The sequence below is a fragment of the Oxyura jamaicensis genome, chromosome 13 (assembly GCF_011077185.1).
Source record: "Oxyura jamaicensis isolate SHBP4307 breed ruddy duck chromosome 13, BPBGC_Ojam_1.0, whole genome shotgun sequence".
NCBI lineage: Eukaryota > Metazoa > Chordata > Aves > Anseriformes > Anatidae > Oxyura > Oxyura jamaicensis.
In genome coordinates this window covers 6621582-6638747 of record NC_048905.1, presented here as the reverse complement: position 1 = coordinate 6638747, position 17166 = coordinate 6621582, and the positions used below count along the sequence as shown (strand labels likewise).

Genomic DNA, 17166 nt, shown 5'->3' with positions numbered 1-17166 from the left:
TGAGTTCGTGCACGCTGGAATTCAGATCCTCTTTTATTTACTGCTTGCTGAAAATAGCAACTGGGAGGCCTGGTCACATGGGAGCCATCCAGCCCTACTGGAGGCTGCTCCAGTGCTTTGCCTTTTTATGTTTCTTTTAAGTAAAGCCCGTCAGCCTTGTTCCTCTCCCCTGGCAACAGAGTGAACTAATGTGGCCAGATGCACCGGCAACATGAAAGCCAGAATATACTGTACTGTTGTAACAGGGACGTTTATTTCTGGCCACGTTCGGCAGATCGGGAGCTGCTCGAGCAGATGCCGTGGCTGCAGCCTGGGCGGCCCGAGTGCTTTTGACCCGGCGAGGAGAGCCTCTCGTTCAGCGATGGGAATGACCCAGCTTTTTCCTCGCCGTCTCCTCGGCCAAGTGATGGTCGTGCCTGTGGAGGAGGAAGACATCCCGTATGTTCAGCATGCAATGCCACTTTATACCTTATTTTTTTTCTTGCTGGCAGTTCCCTGCCTCAAGCAATGCCCCGGCTGCACGGCCTGCGAGGGGAACAGCTCGGCCACCACAGCACGTTGCTGCACAGCTCCCCTTCAGAAAATGGGAACGTGCTCCTCTCTGCGCAGGCACGTCACCTGAAGCTCCCAGGAGTAACAAGTGAGGGAGCAGTGGGGCGGTTATGGGCCGTGTGCCCTTGCACCTGCATGCAGGGGAGGCGCATTTAGCCTGTCTTGGCTTAGTTTAAGACAAACGCGTCGGTCCCTTCACATGTCAAACCGGTGCAACATCCTACTGAAAGGATGTGGTGGGAGAGGAAGAACAGCTATCAGAAGTGCACCCAGAAATCCTCCAAATTGGATTTCTCCTTTTTATGAAAGCATTTGTACCTGCTGCATGGCCTTAGGCTTTGAAATGTTTTTATGTGAATTGTGACAAGCATTCGGATCGTGCATAGCAAGCACCGCATCCTTTGATCAGCGACATGCCTCTTTGGTCTTCAAGAGAGGGAATCAGTCCGGAGGTTCCCTAGATTAGAGGATTTTGTTTATGAGAACATGGATTTATTGTACAAAATAATTATCCTTGTCTTCACTTCCCTTTGATAGGAGATGCTACCTGTCTCCTACGTGCTGTGCTGGTTTGTTCTAGGCATCTTTTTAGCTAAAAGGAAATGAAGGAAAAACTGAAGAGGGAATCCTCATGGAGAGGAACGTGAGCAGCTGTGTGTCTGTCCGTGTACTTCTGGGTGTCCATGTTTTCTGAGATGTCCATGTTTTTTCAGCTGTGATCCTGCTTTCTTAAGCAGGCAAATTTATTGCATTAAGAGGAAAGGAAGCAAAATCAAAAAGAAGCAGCCAAACACTGTCATCTCGCCATCCCTGTGCAACAGGTGGCCGTCATGATGTGTTCGTGCTGAATTGTGACCAAGAAAAAACACGCTGAATTTCCCAACTTTTGTGCACTTAAAAGCAAAGCTTAATGTATTCTGTATATTTTTGTTGGCAGGTAGTAGTGATCAGTTATTCCTTTTAATACAATATTTCCAAACCAACACAACCTCGCCTCGGTACACTTGATATTCAGCACACCGGGCTGTACTCTGATGTACGCTTTGATTTCATTTTGGCAGCTGGGTTTTATGCTGCCTACCCATATTCAGCAGACTATTCCCCTTTCTCCAAATACTCTCAGAGTCTACTCCTGATGTAGATTATTAATGCTTGCTTAGGAGTCGGTGGGTGAGGTCAGTGTGGCATTTCTGCAAGGTGTGCCACAATAGCACTTGTGGCACAAGGACGCGGAGGGCCGGGTGGCCAGCAGTCAATGGCCTCTCTGTCGCCGTGCAGGATGAGGGTTTTTTTGTGGGTGTTATTTATTTATTTATGTTTGTGTGGTTCTTTCGAGCAGGAGCGTGTGACTTCAGCCTGCCCTTTGTGTGCAAACCTGTAACGGTGCGCGTGGCCTAAAGCATCTGACCTCTGTTTGTAGGTCAGGCCGTTCCTGCAGGCTCGCACGTACGACTAAACCTGCAGACAGGAGACAGAGAAGCCCGGCTTCCAGACAGGGAAAATGGAAAAAGTGACACGAGAGAAGAGAAAAGAAGAAGAAGGTACAGTGATGCACAGCACCTGCCTCCGCGCTGCATACAGCCAAACGAGAGATTTTGTGTCTTTTATTAGCAGCCAGGTTCCCTGGGGCACTCAATTGCTGTGTTTTCCGGAGACTTAATTGCTGGTTTACGGGTTCAGCCGTGCTGAAACCTGGCCTCCATCCTTTGTGATCCCTTTGGATGGTAGAAGTGCCCTGGGTGGGTATTCAGAGATGCCTTTATGGCTTCTTGTGCCATGCTGCCCAAACTAAATTTGCAACCTGGCTTCTCAGAATGATATTTTTTCCTTTAAAATATCTACAGCAATCAGTTTGGAACTACTTTCTAAGCTCAAACCATCAGAGCAGCTGTGAGGGGCTTCGTTTGTGTTGACCTGAGTCCAATCCAGTTTGGTTTTAGCTTGGTGCTCTCAGGAGGGTTGCAGCATTCATTTACACGAGTTATTGCTGATGTTCCCCTTGGATCACACAGCCTTCCCTGCACCAGCTTTGTGTTAAAGTTTCTCTCGTGCTGACTTGCCCTTTGGCACACTCTTAACAAAGACACGTCCAGTCACTGCTGGGAGCTTTCTTTCCAGAAGTGCAGGGGTTTGGCGTTGCAAATAGCCTCTCCCTTGCTCCCTGTAGCTCCTCTTGTTTGGGGTATGGAGCTCATTAACTTCATGATGCCTCAGTGGCTGGCCTTCCTATTTTTCCTGTACAGGAGTGTTTACGGCTTAGATAAGTTCCCTGAGCCAATAAGATCAACAAAAAAAGCAACAAATTATTTATCTTTTTAGCATTTTTGTGAAATTTCTGGTTGAACTTAGGCTTGCTGTAATAGTTACAGCATACGATGATCACCAGAACTTCAGCTGTGTATCTCTGCTAAGGCTTGCGATTCCTTAGCAACGATCTAGTGACACAGTGGTGCTTTTTCCTTTTTTCACATGAACATTTCCTATTTTTCTGTATTCCTACATGAAAGCCGAGGCATAAATTAATCAGCGAGTCTTGCTGTGTTAAAGCTTGAGATTTTGGGTCTGCATGCAGATTCTGAGGCCTTTTGTGATTGTCAAGGTGAAGTGTCTGCAAACCACACAAAAAATATAGCACTGGGACTAACCTTTTGTTGAGCGTGGAGCTTTTCCAGTATGTTTTAAGTGAGCTATGTGCTGCTCTAGCTCTCTTAGCTCTTTTTCACCTGATATTATCCACTGCTAATATATTGCAATGAAAATGTTACAGATAAAATTGTTCATTCGTGTAATGTTTTGTTTTGTTTCCTCTGCAAGGCTGGACAAGATGGATATTGACTCAAATTCATTCACATCCCAGGAGCTCAAAAAGGCATTGGCTAAAATGAAGGAAAGTGAGAAGGCGGAAAGAATGGTAAAGACAGTTCCCTGTTTCTAGAGCAATGCACGGTATGCTGATGTGAATGCCCTGTGTAGCGTGTCTTGGGAATATGGTTAAAGCAATTACCTGGGAAAATACTGTCCAGGCTAATCACCTGGTGAATATGGACCTAAAATATGTTTGCTGTTCTGTCAGTGGTAACGTTCTCTGGGAAACTCTCACCCCTTTTTGCATTAGTCCTGGGTTTTCTGTTAAAATGGAAAAGTTCTGTTCAGGCCCATTTCATTCATTTCTAATGGAGAGGCCCTGTTTTGCAAGCTACTTATAACTTCTTAAGTATATCCACATATTGTAGTGTTTCCTGGCAATAATTATCCCATGCTTGTCAGTGGGAGGGGGCTGCAGCGGTGGAGCGGGCTGGGATCAGCAGCTGCCCAGCAGCTCACCCACCGTACCGCGGTGCGTCCTGCTCTTCACTCAAGTCGGTGGGATCTCAGCGAGCAAGCCAGACGTACCGTGCCCACGTCCCCATCCTCACAAGCCATCCAGCCACCAGATTTCTCCCTGTCGTTCTTAGCATAGCAATGCTAACGTGAAATTACGGGATCTTTGCTGTGAACCCAGAGGAGGTGTAGTCAGGAAGCTCTCTGCTGTGATGCTGCTCCCGAGTTTTCTGTTTGGATACTGGTGTGATTAGTAACACGCTGAATGAATAGCACAGAAAAGGTGCTTGCAAACACTTGGGTGAACCCATGGGCTGATTTCCTTTCCATTGTTTGCACTGCATTTTTATCCATTGTTTTGATTTACTTGTTCATCTGCCACAAAAATGTCTGCAAACCCCCGAAGTGGGATGGATTTCAGTGTGATGGTGTTTGTAAAGGAAGCTACTTGCTGCTTGTTATCCTCATTAGGGTGAGGAAGTACAAAAAGCACAGCTAAGGCTCTTTATTTTGGATTCGGTAATGGTGACAAGCCACTGGATGTACCATCCCCTGCCATTGGCACACTTGGATCCAGAAGTGATCTTATGGCTTAAGTTTCCAGCCTCACACCGGGGTAGTAAAAACACAAATGCCTTTGGTGGAGCATAGATTGAAGTTAACCTAAGGAAGCTGTAAACTTCCCCTTTAGTTACAGAGAGTGGACAATTCAAAGTCAAACAGAGAATGTATGTACTGCTTTCAGCCGGCTCCAGGCTCGGAGCTGGTCCCCAGGACAGGAGCAGCCACTGGCACGACACCGGTGGGGTGAGTGACCTGCCAGGCTGATCACAGCCTTCGTCTCCTCCACTTCCAAGTATTTCCTCAGGCCCTAGCTCCTCCTGCTGCCTTGAAGTTGAAGGAAATTTGAGGTGGGAATCAGTGCCATCGTCTTTGAGACCCAGGAAAATCTTTCCTCTGTTTGACATTGGGACGATGTTTTGTTTTCTGTAGGATTATTTATGCAGCAGCTAGCATTACTGATAGCAGGACTTCTTGAGACGAGTGCCATTTAAATGCAAGAATTAGTGATACTCCATCACGTGAAAATAAGCTGTGTTTTAAAAAACCTGCTAGAATAGCTATTGTCCCAGCAACTGGGCTAACACCAGCTATATCTAATGGACATAAAGTATTCCATTTAAAATCACTCCTGCAGGGAGCAAATTCATCCTTGAAGTAACTGTGTCAAAGTAAATTGAGTTTTACACTCACATGCTCCTGTGAGTGTAAATGCTCACATGCTCCTGGCCTCACTTTACACTCACATGCTCCTGGCCTCTGCTTTCCTGTCCTCGTGCAGCAGCAGGCTCTGCCCTGCCGGTGCCGGTGGCACCAGTGCTGCTGCGGGAGGAGTGGTCTCTGCTGCCTCTGGGGCTCTCGAGTCTCTGGCAGAGCCTTCTCCTTCCCTGCTGCACGCCTTGCTGCTGGCAGAGCCTTCTCCTTCCCTGCTGCATGCCTTGCTGCTGCTCTTGGTTCCTCGGGCTGCTCTGCCCCTGCGCTCTGTGTTGATTTGAAAAGTGCATGGGGTGTGGAAATGGGGTACAAAGCACGAGCTGCTAAGCTGCCCGGGGAATGTGCGCTGCTGCCCAAGGGCCATATTTTACAGACACCCGGGTTCCTGGGCTTCCCAGAAGGGGTCAAACACCCAGCAGGCTGCTCCACGCATCTTGGGCTGGGTTCGGACGGATGAGTGCTGCGCAGTGTTGTGGTGTGAGCCTCTGGGTGTCCGAGACAGGTCCCTGAGACAGGTCCCACCACACGTGGTGCCCGCTGTGAGCTGGGGCAGCGCGGCAGGCAGCAGAGCAAGCTGCCAGAGGCTGCCCAGGGGCAGCTGTCCCCTCCCCTGTCTTCAGGTCCTATGCCTTCTCCCGAGGTACCTTCCAGCCCTGCCCCACAGCTCTGACACACAGTGGTGAATACGAGACAGCCACGTTCCCCTTGCACGTCTGGGGCCGGGGTTGCTTTCTTTATCGCCTGCCTTCATGCCTGCTTTCCTCCTGCTGCTTTCAAGGCCCACGAGGAAGAGGTGAGGAAGAAGTTCCGTCCCATACAGCAGCTGAAGGAGGAGTTTGAAAAGCTGAACGTGAAGATGGAGACAGATTATGAAATCATGGATAAATTAATCAGCAAATTCAACAGCTCTGCTTCCACACTGGATGAAAAAGTAGCGGCGCTTTATGATCTCGAATATTATGTACACCAGGTAACAAAAATGCATTTGTAACTACCATGTAAAATCCAGGGACTACGGTATTATAAACGTGGTTTTATTCTTCTTATCACTATCAGGTAGTACAAATTACTTAATTAGCATAATCCTGGGACAATAACAGATAGCAGAGGCTACTGCAGGCTTATTTTTTATCCGAGTTTGAATAAATCATCACTTGTAGCAGTAGCAAGCAGTTTCCTAGGGGTTAGTGTTGCTTGATTTGTTGTCTGTTCTCAGGCTTTTTTTTCTTGGCCTCTCTTCTTTTTTATATACTTGTTAGTGTTATGAAAATGGGTTTATCTGCCACTTTCTGGGTAAGTATATTGAAAGCTGCTAAAAAAAAATAAAAATACTTTCTCGCTTCTTCCATGGAAAGCGTTTTGGCTGCAAATAGGTCCTCTTAGACCTCTTCACAGAGAATGTCTTCATACCAGGGAAGATGAGAGGCACCCAGAAGCCTGTATTTTGTCTTGCTGTGAGTAAGAACTGGCCTGCAGAGCCTCTCTCGCAGCTGGGCTGATGGCAGAAATGACTGAAGGCTCAGGCAAATGGCCAGTTGCTGAGCATCAGCCGAGCCATGGTAATTGGCTGTGCATGAGGTTGAATATCTCCTGAGATCTCTCTTGCTCTGCTTTATGCTCTAGCATTAACTCTGGTTTTTGCTGCAGGCTCTGGGCATGCCGCTCTGCCCCATTGTGCTCGGTGCCTTCTCAGGTTTTGTGTCCGGGCATCGGGACTGTGCTCAGCCTCCTGGGAGAGGATGGGGCTTCTCCCTGCCTGGTTACTGGGAGGGACTGGAGCAAGCCGGGAGAGTTTCCACTGTCGCTCTCAGTGGCTTTTGTTATTTCAGAGGGTGAACGAGAACTCTCGAGAGGTGACGGCACAAGGCCTTTTGCTGGAATGGCAGTTCTTACAAAAACAAACACATTTTGGGGGGAAGTTAGCTGAAGGAGCAAGCTGCTGGGAATGGAGTCCCACGTTCCAGCTAATAGGAGCATTATTTGCAGGGCTCTTTGTCTTGCCTTTCCACATTAAATCCCTGTCATGCACACGCAGAGGCTTCCTTGCTGTTTGTTCTCAATGCTTTTGTTTCACTGCCGGCATCTGTCTGACTCAGAGAATAAGTGTGAACAATGGGCGCCCTAAGAGCTTCGTATTTATACTCAGGGCTAATTCTGTCCAGTTAAGGGTGCCAGAGCATCAGGCCAGCATGCTAAAAAGCAATTCCCAAACACGCTGGGATGCTTCTGGATTATTCCAGCGTAAAACCCTGCCTGCTTGTGGCGCAGGACGGGGTGAGCCGTTTCAGACAGGACCAGCGGGGAAACGATCCCCGCTCCCAGGGCAGGGCTCGGAGCATCAAAGGGAACCGCGTCCAGCATCAAATGGGGCAGAGGGGGAAATGGCAGGGAGGCTGGCACGGCGCACACAGGGCTGCTTTGTGCATCGATCACAACGTTGCTCTGTGCCCGCGCTGTCGGGGCAGATGGCTGGGCAGCACCTTCTCATCAGGCAGGAAGCTGATAAGAAATATGACTTGTCTGTAAGCCAGCGTGGCTTTTCCTCCTCTTTCTTCTTCCAGCGAGTTGAATGCGTCCAGAGCATTATCTCTGCTTGGTACTGACTTTAGCAGCACCGGCTTAATGTAATTACTGAGCAGCAGCCAAGTGTGCCTGTGCCGCAGAGCGCTGCGAGGACCCAAGCGGTCGGGAGCGGAGCTGTGCCCCTGGAGGCCGTGGCACCGACACAGGGTACCGGTGGCAGCGTGCCTCTGCTTTTGCTGATTATTCATCACCCAAAATACCTGTTGAGTGGGACATGTCGTGCCCAGCGGGGTTTGCAAGTGAAAGATTGTGCTTTGCTCCGCAGCATGGTCACAGCCATCCTGGATGGGAAGCTGCCAAACCCTCCACGAAGGAGCAGAGGGGAACCGTGGTCGGGGCTGAGCTGGGGAGCAATGTGCTCCTGCTCCTGGAGAGCCATCCCAAGGGCTCTGCGTCTGCTCAGCTTCGGGTTGCCAGCTCTGCTTTGCTTCTCATCAGTCAGGATTCAAGTTGGCATGTTTGGGAGTCCATCTTGGAGGAAGAGCAGGACGGTTTGGCTTCCTAGGTTATCCGTAATGCATAAAAAACAAATGCAAATGTGCAGAGGCCGGAGCATAACTCATTTATAAACAGAGTTCACGGTGCTTGCACAGCAGTGTGCGGAGCCAAGCCCCGCTCTCATGCTTTTGCAGGCTCTTTCTCTCAATTATTTACTCTCCTTATCTTTCTCTCTTCCCTCCTCTGACATGCTACACCATTTCTCACTGCTAATTTCCTCTCCAGCGCGGATGGTTGACATGCTGCTTTTCCTCGCTTTCATTTCCTAACGTTTTCTCTCTCATCTCCCCTCCCCATTTTCCTTCCCTTCCAATTTGAAGGTGCTCCCTAAGTAACTGCTGTCATATTTGCTCTTCTCCCATCCCTCTCCTCTCCAACCTTGCCTGTGTACTTTACTCAAGAGCTCTTTTGATCTTTGCCTTTCTTCCGTGCTGTTTTCAGTGGACTGAAGCGAGGCACAGGCAGGCTGCCTCACAGCATCCTCTGCTCCCCAGAGAGGTTAATGCCTTCGAGTTGTGGGGTTTGGGGCTTTTGTTGTGGTTTTTGGTACTTCTTTTTTTTTTTTTTTTTAATTTAATGGTGAGGGAAGGAGCTCTCACAGGAGACTCCGGTGAAGGAAGAAATGTGGTTAAAAATGAATACATCTTCAAAATAAGCTTTCCAGTGCACTTTATATTCTGCGGTCAAGGTCTCTCCCTGGCACTGCCGCTGCCCTGCAGGGCTCTGTTCCCGATGAGGGTACGGCAGCCGTTGGTTTTAGCACGACTGATGCTGGAAACCTTCTGTGGCACAGCGTTCCCCTCTAGACAGGTGCTGCATAGCCTAACAAGGCGGCTCCCTCCTGAGCAGAAGTAAACGTCCAATTCTAGCCTTAAAACAGCCTCGGCTTTTACAGTTTGAGCAATAAAAGCCCCCCCCGGTAGATGAATTTAGGTTGCTGCATAAGTTTCTTTGTAGACAAAGAGGGACCTGCAGAATGGTGAGAGGTCTGGCAGATCCAGTTTATAGGGACGGTTGAAAGTAGGATCTGAAAGGATCAAAAAGCTGCTGCAAATCCTGAATGAGCTACGGGACACCCCCAGAGACTGCCTTTCTTACCGGCTCTGCAGAGGGACAGCCAGTGAGAGGTATTGTCCCAGCGGGGAGAACAGACGGGCTATAGCTCCCCAGGCCGTGCTTTGGTAACGACAAGGCTGTAGGACACAAAACTGAGCAGTTTCTTCGTTCAAGAGGATGGCATCTAAACCATCTGACTTACGGCCAGGTTTGGTGGGGGCACATGGTCGAGACAGAAATAACGCTGAGCATGGCATCACTGCTGGCTCTCGAAGAGCATTCAGACGTGGAAATGATGTGTTAGCCCGACGTATTCTGCACGCTCTGCAGTGCTTGTTCTTTCCTGCCTTTTCAGACCAGCCCTCTCACTAAAACCAGGGAGGTCATTTTGCCCAGCTAGTCTCATTTTTGTTCTTTTTCCATCCACCAGTATATGCTGTCTGTGTTTCTTTTGCAAAAGAGAAATGTTGAAATCCTAAACCCAAGTTATTTGCATAAGCAATTCTGAAAATCTGACAGATTTCCTTATAAGTTGCAAAAAAAAACCCTTTAAAAACAGGATGCATTAATTTGAATTTGGACTGAATTTCCTACTGGAAGCATTTTGCACAGTTCCTCTAAATTTTGTTTGCAAACCACCCGGAGCCCTTTTCTAATTTTCTCCCTTCGAACAGATGTCCACTGTGATTTTTGTCTGGTTAGCCCCACGTTTGTTTAAAGTCAAAGACTGATGAATTTCCTGGAGGAATTCCCACTATCGTTTAAACTTTTCCCTAGTGGCAGTTACTCCAATATCGTCGGATTTAGAGAAATCATTGTGTAGGCTGCCCCAGGGAAAAGCTCCTCGCTAGTGCTCCCGAGCAGGGCCTGGCTTCTTGCTTTTCACATCTGCAGGAAATTTTCGACCACGTTCCTGACAAGTGCCTAGAATAGCCCGGGCACTAGCAGAGGTGATGCTGCTGATGTACCAGTGCTGCTGATGGGCTCTTAAGCGTTTCTAACTCCTGGTGCCGCAATTAGAGGATTAATTAATTAATCGCATTTGCAAAACACACAATTCCCTGGGTTCCCGGTAATGGCCTGCTCAGAGAAGAGAGCAGAGAATTTTCGTTTCTGACATCGTCAGGTTTCCTGAATTGCTGAGGCATGTGCCGAGGGAAGTTTTGATAGCTAATCAAAGTATCAGCAATGCTTCTGCATTTGATAATAGCCACCTGTCAGCAGGCTCTGTTCCTGCAGACATGACGTCCGTTCTCACCGGCAGTGTTGGAGGAAACCAGCCACGATCGTTCTCTGTTAATTTAGACTTCTTGAAGCTGCGTGCTGGTGAGATGGGGAGGGATGAGCTGATGCTCGTTCTGAAGCAAGGCGCTGGTGAATGATGGAGTTGAATCTCGAGGCCTGTGGCTGTGCCTCTTTGGTGCTGACGGGGATCTGCTCTCTCCCAGGTGGACAACGCGAAGGATTTCCTCTCCATGGGTGGACTCCAGCTCGTGATCGAGGGCTTGAACAGCACGGAGGCTGTCCTGAAGGAGCACGCTGCCTTCGTCCTGGGAGCCGCGCTCTCCAGGTGAGCTCTGTTCCTGCCCGGCCCGACGGGCTGGGTGTGCTTCTCCTCAGCTCCCCCACTTATCTCGAATAGCCTGAGCTGGAAGCTTTTCATCTGGTGACACCAAAGATTCCCCTCTCCTGCCTAGCCCTTTTCTTGCAGCCCTTCACTTCCCCCAGGCTTTTCTTCAGCACATCCTCACCCTGCTCATTAAACTTAGCCAGAAGTAATTCAGCATGGAAACTATGATTGCTTTTTTTCCCTGATCTCCTTGTTTTTACCCAAATCCGAGGAGAATAATTCTTCCTTCCCCTCCTATCCCCTTAGCAGCCCTTTCAGGGGGAAGATTCTGAGGATGATGCAGTTATGAGCGCCCAGGGTGCTCTTTTCTCCCTCCTATTCCTTGCTCCAAAGCTGCTTTAGGATAGTGAGATGCTGATCTCAGAAATATAGCAGCTCCCATGGTCTTTGAAGGAATTTCATTTTTTTTTTAGCCTCAGGGACACTTCCCTCTGACCTACAGGCATAGCCAAAGCAGTTTCAATTAGATACAGCGTTAGAGACTGATCTGGAGGGTGTCTGTGGTTCACTGGCTGATGGCTGTTGCCCACAGGAACCGAGTCTGCCCCGTGCTAGGTGGGAACGTGTACCACCACTCAGGTGCACCCTGTGGGCAAGGTGGGTTTCTTTGGTGCTCTTTTTGCTTTTGTGGTGTGCATGGGTATAGCGCGCATTCCCCTGCACAGAGACTTCAGAAATGCATCGGATGGACCCAAACTTCAAGGTCAGGAGTGAAGACTGAAGATTGAGAGTCAGGACCATTATATCTGCTTATTTCTATGCCTAAAAATATGATCACTTTCTCCACCGTTATAAATTATTTATCACTTAGTCTAATAGATAGTCTGCAAAGCTGCATTTCTTTCGCAGCCCTACATAGAGTTCAGTTGGTCTTCAGCGTGTACAGAGTAACGTGGCTTCGCTGACAGCAGCAGGTCCCCTGATTTACACCAGGAAATGATCCAGCTCATGATTTGAAACAGAGCCGTATTGATTACAGTAAGACACATTCCTTCATGGCAGAAACATAGCCCTGCTTGTCATCTGCTGGCATATCTGAATATTTGAAACTATAATTGTTTCCTCAGGGTTTCTAATGGCGTGTGGATGTTTAATTATATGTTTCACAAAGAGAAAGTCATGCAGAGGCTCTGGAAACACGTAAAGGCAACCTACGAAATAAAAAGGGGTCTCAAATCCTATCCTTTTGGATTTAGCTAATGTGACATGGTCAAGAAATTCATTCTCTCGTGAGATGAGCAGGTGGCACTGGCTAACGAAACTAATGTTTTTGCATAATATTCCTCATTTTATTAGAAATACCTTCCTTTGGACAGAAACTGTGTCTTTTCTAACGCGACAGTATTAAAGTACTGCTCTGAAAACTTTTAAGCCTTTTCTCTTTAAAGGACGTTCTGACAGATGGTAATTTTGAGTGGTTCGGATGATGTATTGTCTGAGAGCTGAGTTCCAAAATGTGAGGAGTATTATGCTTCAGTTTCGGATCTGCTTTTTTCTCCTTGCTGTGCTCAAGCTTTCTCAGTAGACACCTACATGCCAACTCATCTGCTTTGTGCTAGCTGGTTAATTTGTTTCTTCGTACCTTTTCTCAGGTTACTCCATGCTCTGCTTAAACTGCCAGGGGCATTTCCTGTACTTCACGCTAAGTGTTTTTGGTTGTGCTTTGTTCTTTGGAGGGGTTGTTATTTATTTCCTTCCCTCGCAGTTGTTCCTGGGGGCCTCAGTCTGGTGGCCGGACGTCCCTGTAATTGCCCAGAGGTGCCATGGCTCACGGGGCTGTGGGGACATGATCTGATCTGTGCTCACGTGCCCCGTGCTGGTGTCAGGTCCTCTGCTGGATGCTGAGCCGTGCCTGGGCAAGAGGCGGCAGTCTCCTGCTCGCCAGGTGGGCCAGTGGCACCTCCCAGGTCCCTTCAGGTGAAAGCAGCCAGGTTGGCTCAGGCCAGCAGGTTCAAGCTGAGCAAACCTTCCCAGAGAAAAATCGGATGGTGGTTGTAGCAGCTCCTCTGCCCAGCCTGGCAGGTCGGTAGGTCCTGGCGTAGCCAAACCTGCAGGAGGACGTTTGTCTGTGGTGCTGTCTGTAGGCGAGTGGTGTTACACAGGAGAAAACCACGGGGCACTGAGTCAGACTCTCACTGCGTGGGTCAGATCCAGAACTTTTTACCTGAAAAATGCTCAGGTTTCCTTCAGGTTTGCTTTGTCTGTAACTCTGACCAGGCGGGTGCAGGCATGAAGCAGGGGAAGGATGGAGAAACCAGCTGCATCACCCAGGTCTTGCTCCTGCTGTTCGGAGAGGTCAGCGCCGTGTCTTCCTACAGAGCCTGGTGATTTCCCAGGTTCGCAGCCTAAAACTGAAGCTCTGATTTCCATCTCCAGGCCTGTAACTTTCACTGCAGCTCTTTCTCACTGCCGATGACCTGCTGCAGGTAGGAGCTGGAGTTAGAGCATTTCTTGCCTTGCTTCAGGCGCTGGTTTCACAGTGAATTTAAGTGCAGCTGCTGTAGAAGAGCAGCAGCACTGCCTCGGGCTGTGTCCTGGGCCCTGCCTGCATGCACTCTGGTGGGGATTTGGCTCAGAGAGCTGAAAACCAAGCTGGGATAAAATGGTTTTCAAGTGGATCAGCAACTTGAGTCAATGGGCCATGTAGCTGGCCAAGATACCGAAATCAGCAAAGGCAGGAGGGAGGAGGAGGAGGCTCAGCAGGGGATGTTTGGGATTATCTGTTTATTTTGTTTATTTGGCTTAAACTGGTTTTGAAAAGCAGCCTTAGCAGAGAGGAGTGTAGTCCCCAGAGGAAAGGGTCCCAGGGAACTGCCTGGATGGATGTGGTCCTCCAGGGCTCCATCTGCCTCTACTTGTGAGCCTCTGTCTTGGGAGAGAGTGGCCTGGTACAGAAGAAATCAAGATTTCCCCTCTTGTTTCTCTTACACGTCTTTCGCTTTAGACATTTGGGGCTTAATTGCCGAGTCTGTGACCAAACCAAACATCGTTCCATCTGGTGGAGTTTTCTGAGCGCTGCCCTTATTGCAACTCTGCAACCTCATCACAGCCTCAGTGTTTTTAAACCTTTAACAAAATGTTTTCCATTCAGCAGTTTGCAAAAGTAAACTTCATTTGAACAATCCTCATGTGCTCTGATTGCAAATAAAAGTTAAATGCACTAACAAAAATAATTGCTAGGCATGTGGGATTGTACATTTAGGTATCCATAATTCACTAACAGTATATGCCAATACACAACATTATCTGGATTTTCAGTGATTGCATTAGCATAAAAGCATGTTAGCATTTATCCAGTGGTACTAACATTTAAATATATATAAAGTATGAAATATTAAGATACAGCGTTTTGGAGGCAAGTAAAACTACTGTCTGCAAAATGTTCTTGCATATTTCTGAAGGTACGCTCCAGCATCTTCGGATGACAATCAGCATTCGCACCATTGGGTCCAAACATTGCAAAAATGTCAATGTTTTATGCAAAGAGGAGCTATATTAAGCTAAAAAGATTGCTGATGAGAGAAGTGTCTTCTGATGTCCTCTAAGCTATTTACAGGCAACATCTTCCTTTGTTCGCAGCACAGCCAGGCCTCTGTGCAATTTGTATCTAGATGTTTCACAAGACTGGAAATGGTAGCCAGGAAGGATTACGTTTGTGCTTAAAACCTCAATTTTTAAAAACTTTACCACCAGGAAGCATTTTTCCACACCAATAATTTGAACATTTTAATATTTTGTAATAAAAGGATTTTTGTAATCCGTTTAGGAGGGGAACAATAATTTATGTCAAATGCATTCTTGAAGCTTTATCCCAAATGATCCCCATGCGCGCAGGGGTAAATTAGAGGTGAAGAAGGAGAGGAGCTAAGCCATGCAGCCTGCGAGGCAAAGAGAAGCGGTTTGTATTTCACGGGGAGAGGGCAGAGAGGGCAAAAAGTGAGATTTTGGTGTGGCCTAAGAGGGAGCCAGGACCCGAGTTCTGTTCAAGCCGTGTAGCTGGGGACAGGATCTCCTGCCAGCGGTCTGATCTCGTGTGTGCCAGCTGTCCTCCAGGACACCAGGCAGTCCCCAGCACAGCCTCTTTGGGTGGGAGACCTTCCAACAAGCCCAAAGCTGCCGGGATCTCGCTGTTCCCCATTTTGGCCCTGAATGATAAATCTAATGTTACAGCTTGGCAAAGGCTTGGGAGTAAACCCATCCCAGCTAGTAACCTGGGCATCGTCTGGCGGCAGCCTGGAAGTTTCCCAGAGGTGTCTCATGTCAGCCCATTGCTTCTCTCACTCATTTCCCATCAGTTATAAACCCCTGGAACCCTGACAACGTGCATCACAAACATCCCGAGAGCCGTTACTCATCTCAGCCAGCCCCAAGGCGCGGTGAGGGCTTGCCCTGTGTTGGCAAGGAGGAGCCTGGAAGAGAAGCCTGGAGCCAGGGGTCCACTGCCTCCCCGTGCAGGTCAGTGCTGAGCTGTGCTCGAGCTGCTCAGCACCACAAGGTCTGCCTGTTTCCACTTTGGCTTCTGATTGTTCATCTTCTTTCCCTGGGGAGGAAGGGATGGGGGAATGTTGTGTCTGCACCCCCTGTATCTGTTGGTATCTCGGCGGTGTCCGCTCTCCTGTTGCATCCGACTCCCGTGCCTGTCAGAGCAGTACCGCTGGCTTTCAGGATCTTTGCCAACAGGAGAAAATCCCCACCAGACGTAATGATTTGGAATTAAGTCTGACTTCGCAATGAAACTGGTTGATGCTCACTGCTGTTCAATACTGAGGTCCAGCGGTACACGATAAACTCAGGAAAAGTAAAATTGAAGACCTTGCTTTGGTTTTGTCTCATAAGGACAGAAGAACCTCCATGCAGAAAGATACATATAGTTAGCTTAACAAGCACTGTCCCTTCCCATTTATTTCAAATCCATCTTCATGTTTGTCCCTTCCTCCTCCGGCTTCTCTTGTTACACCCTGCAATCTTTTCCCATCTCTTTACTCATTTTCGCTGTTTGCTTCAGTGCCCTTGTTTGACAACGTTGCGTGCTGCCACCTTTCAGACGCAGTAATTCTAGCTCAGCTCCCTGCCCACTGGTGATTTCTTGCTTTGTAGATTCTATTCTATTTTTATTTGAACTCCTGACTTGTGTGGAGTTAGCAGCCTCACTGCACTTAATTTCAAATTAATTTGATTGGGTCACCTCAATTTTTTCTGTAACGATAATGAACTCAACCTATTTAGCCTTTTCCCATTATAAATAACCTCAACAAAAACTGCAGTGCGGTATAAAACTGTGTTTCATCATTATGGTTAATTACACAGAAGAATAAATCCCTAAACATTTTTCATCGTCTGAAATATAACAAGGAAGTGTAATTAACAATTAAATAGTAAACTGCCATCCTTGTGCTCTGGTGAAAATAGGGAGAGCAGACCCCGGGAGAAAAATCTAGAATCGGAGTTTTGCTTCATTTTCCTGAGTGCTTTGGTCGTGTAAATGCTGGGCAAGGGCAGGTTTCTGGAGGCTGACTTGGTGCAGCAGGGAAGGACATGGTGGACGCGGGACGGGTGGACATCTAGGACATTTAGCCTGTCCCAGCGGGATTGTTTCGGGGTTGGGGATGTCTTCACTTGGGTTGAATGTGGGGAATTTTTCAGGTATTGACCCCACAAGGAGGTGGGGGCTGCAGAGCTCGCTGTCATGCTTGAGGTGGTGTGCCCTGAGCACACCGCTCGCGGGGACCTAAGCCCGCTGGCCGGGCTCGGCAGCGCCCTGCCTTTAGCAGGGAGGTTGGTGACAGCCTGCAGAAAAAAGTCCTCGCAGCCAGGTCACGCGTTGTATAAAACACCTTGTTTCTGTCTTCTCTCATTTAGGAAAAGCACGAGGCATGCTCTCAGCTAAAGCCGTTGAGTTATTGTGGTTCACGTGTACGATGCGCGCTCAGACTGGTTACCTAATCGCTTTCTGCAAAAACAGCCCAAACTTGCTGGGTTTGGTGCTTCATCACTGGACGCAACATGTATTCCTTTGTCGCTTAAGCCACTATTTATTCATCATCCATGTTCTCTGTTTATCCTTTCTACTACAGCCTCTGCACTCAGTTAATGGCTTCACAGGCTTCAAAGATTTTCCTACATAACACCTACATTATTTTCCTGACCTGCTGCGACTTTTCCATGTCGCGTGTTCCCTGCATTCCCTCCGAGTAATAGGTGCAAAACACGCCACAAAGGAGAGGCATCTGTGTCTCCTCTTTAATCACATT

General features: G+C 48.2%; 1 protein-coding gene across 1 annotated transcript in view; it reads left to right on the top strand.

Moving 5' to 3' along the window:
- SIL1 (SIL1 nucleotide exchange factor) overlaps positions 1–17166 on the top strand; it is an 89752-nt gene that overhangs the window by 45726 nt on the left and 26860 nt on the right. Inside the window, exons 5-8 of the mRNA XM_035338307.1 lie at positions 1973–2093; positions 3367–3463; positions 5927–6118; positions 10734–10855. Coding sequence (XP_035194198.1) covers positions 1973–2093; positions 3367–3463; positions 5927–6118; positions 10734–10855 — 532 coding nt within the window. The remainder of the gene's footprint in view (positions 1–1972; positions 2094–3366; positions 3464–5926; positions 6119–10733; positions 10856–17166) is intronic.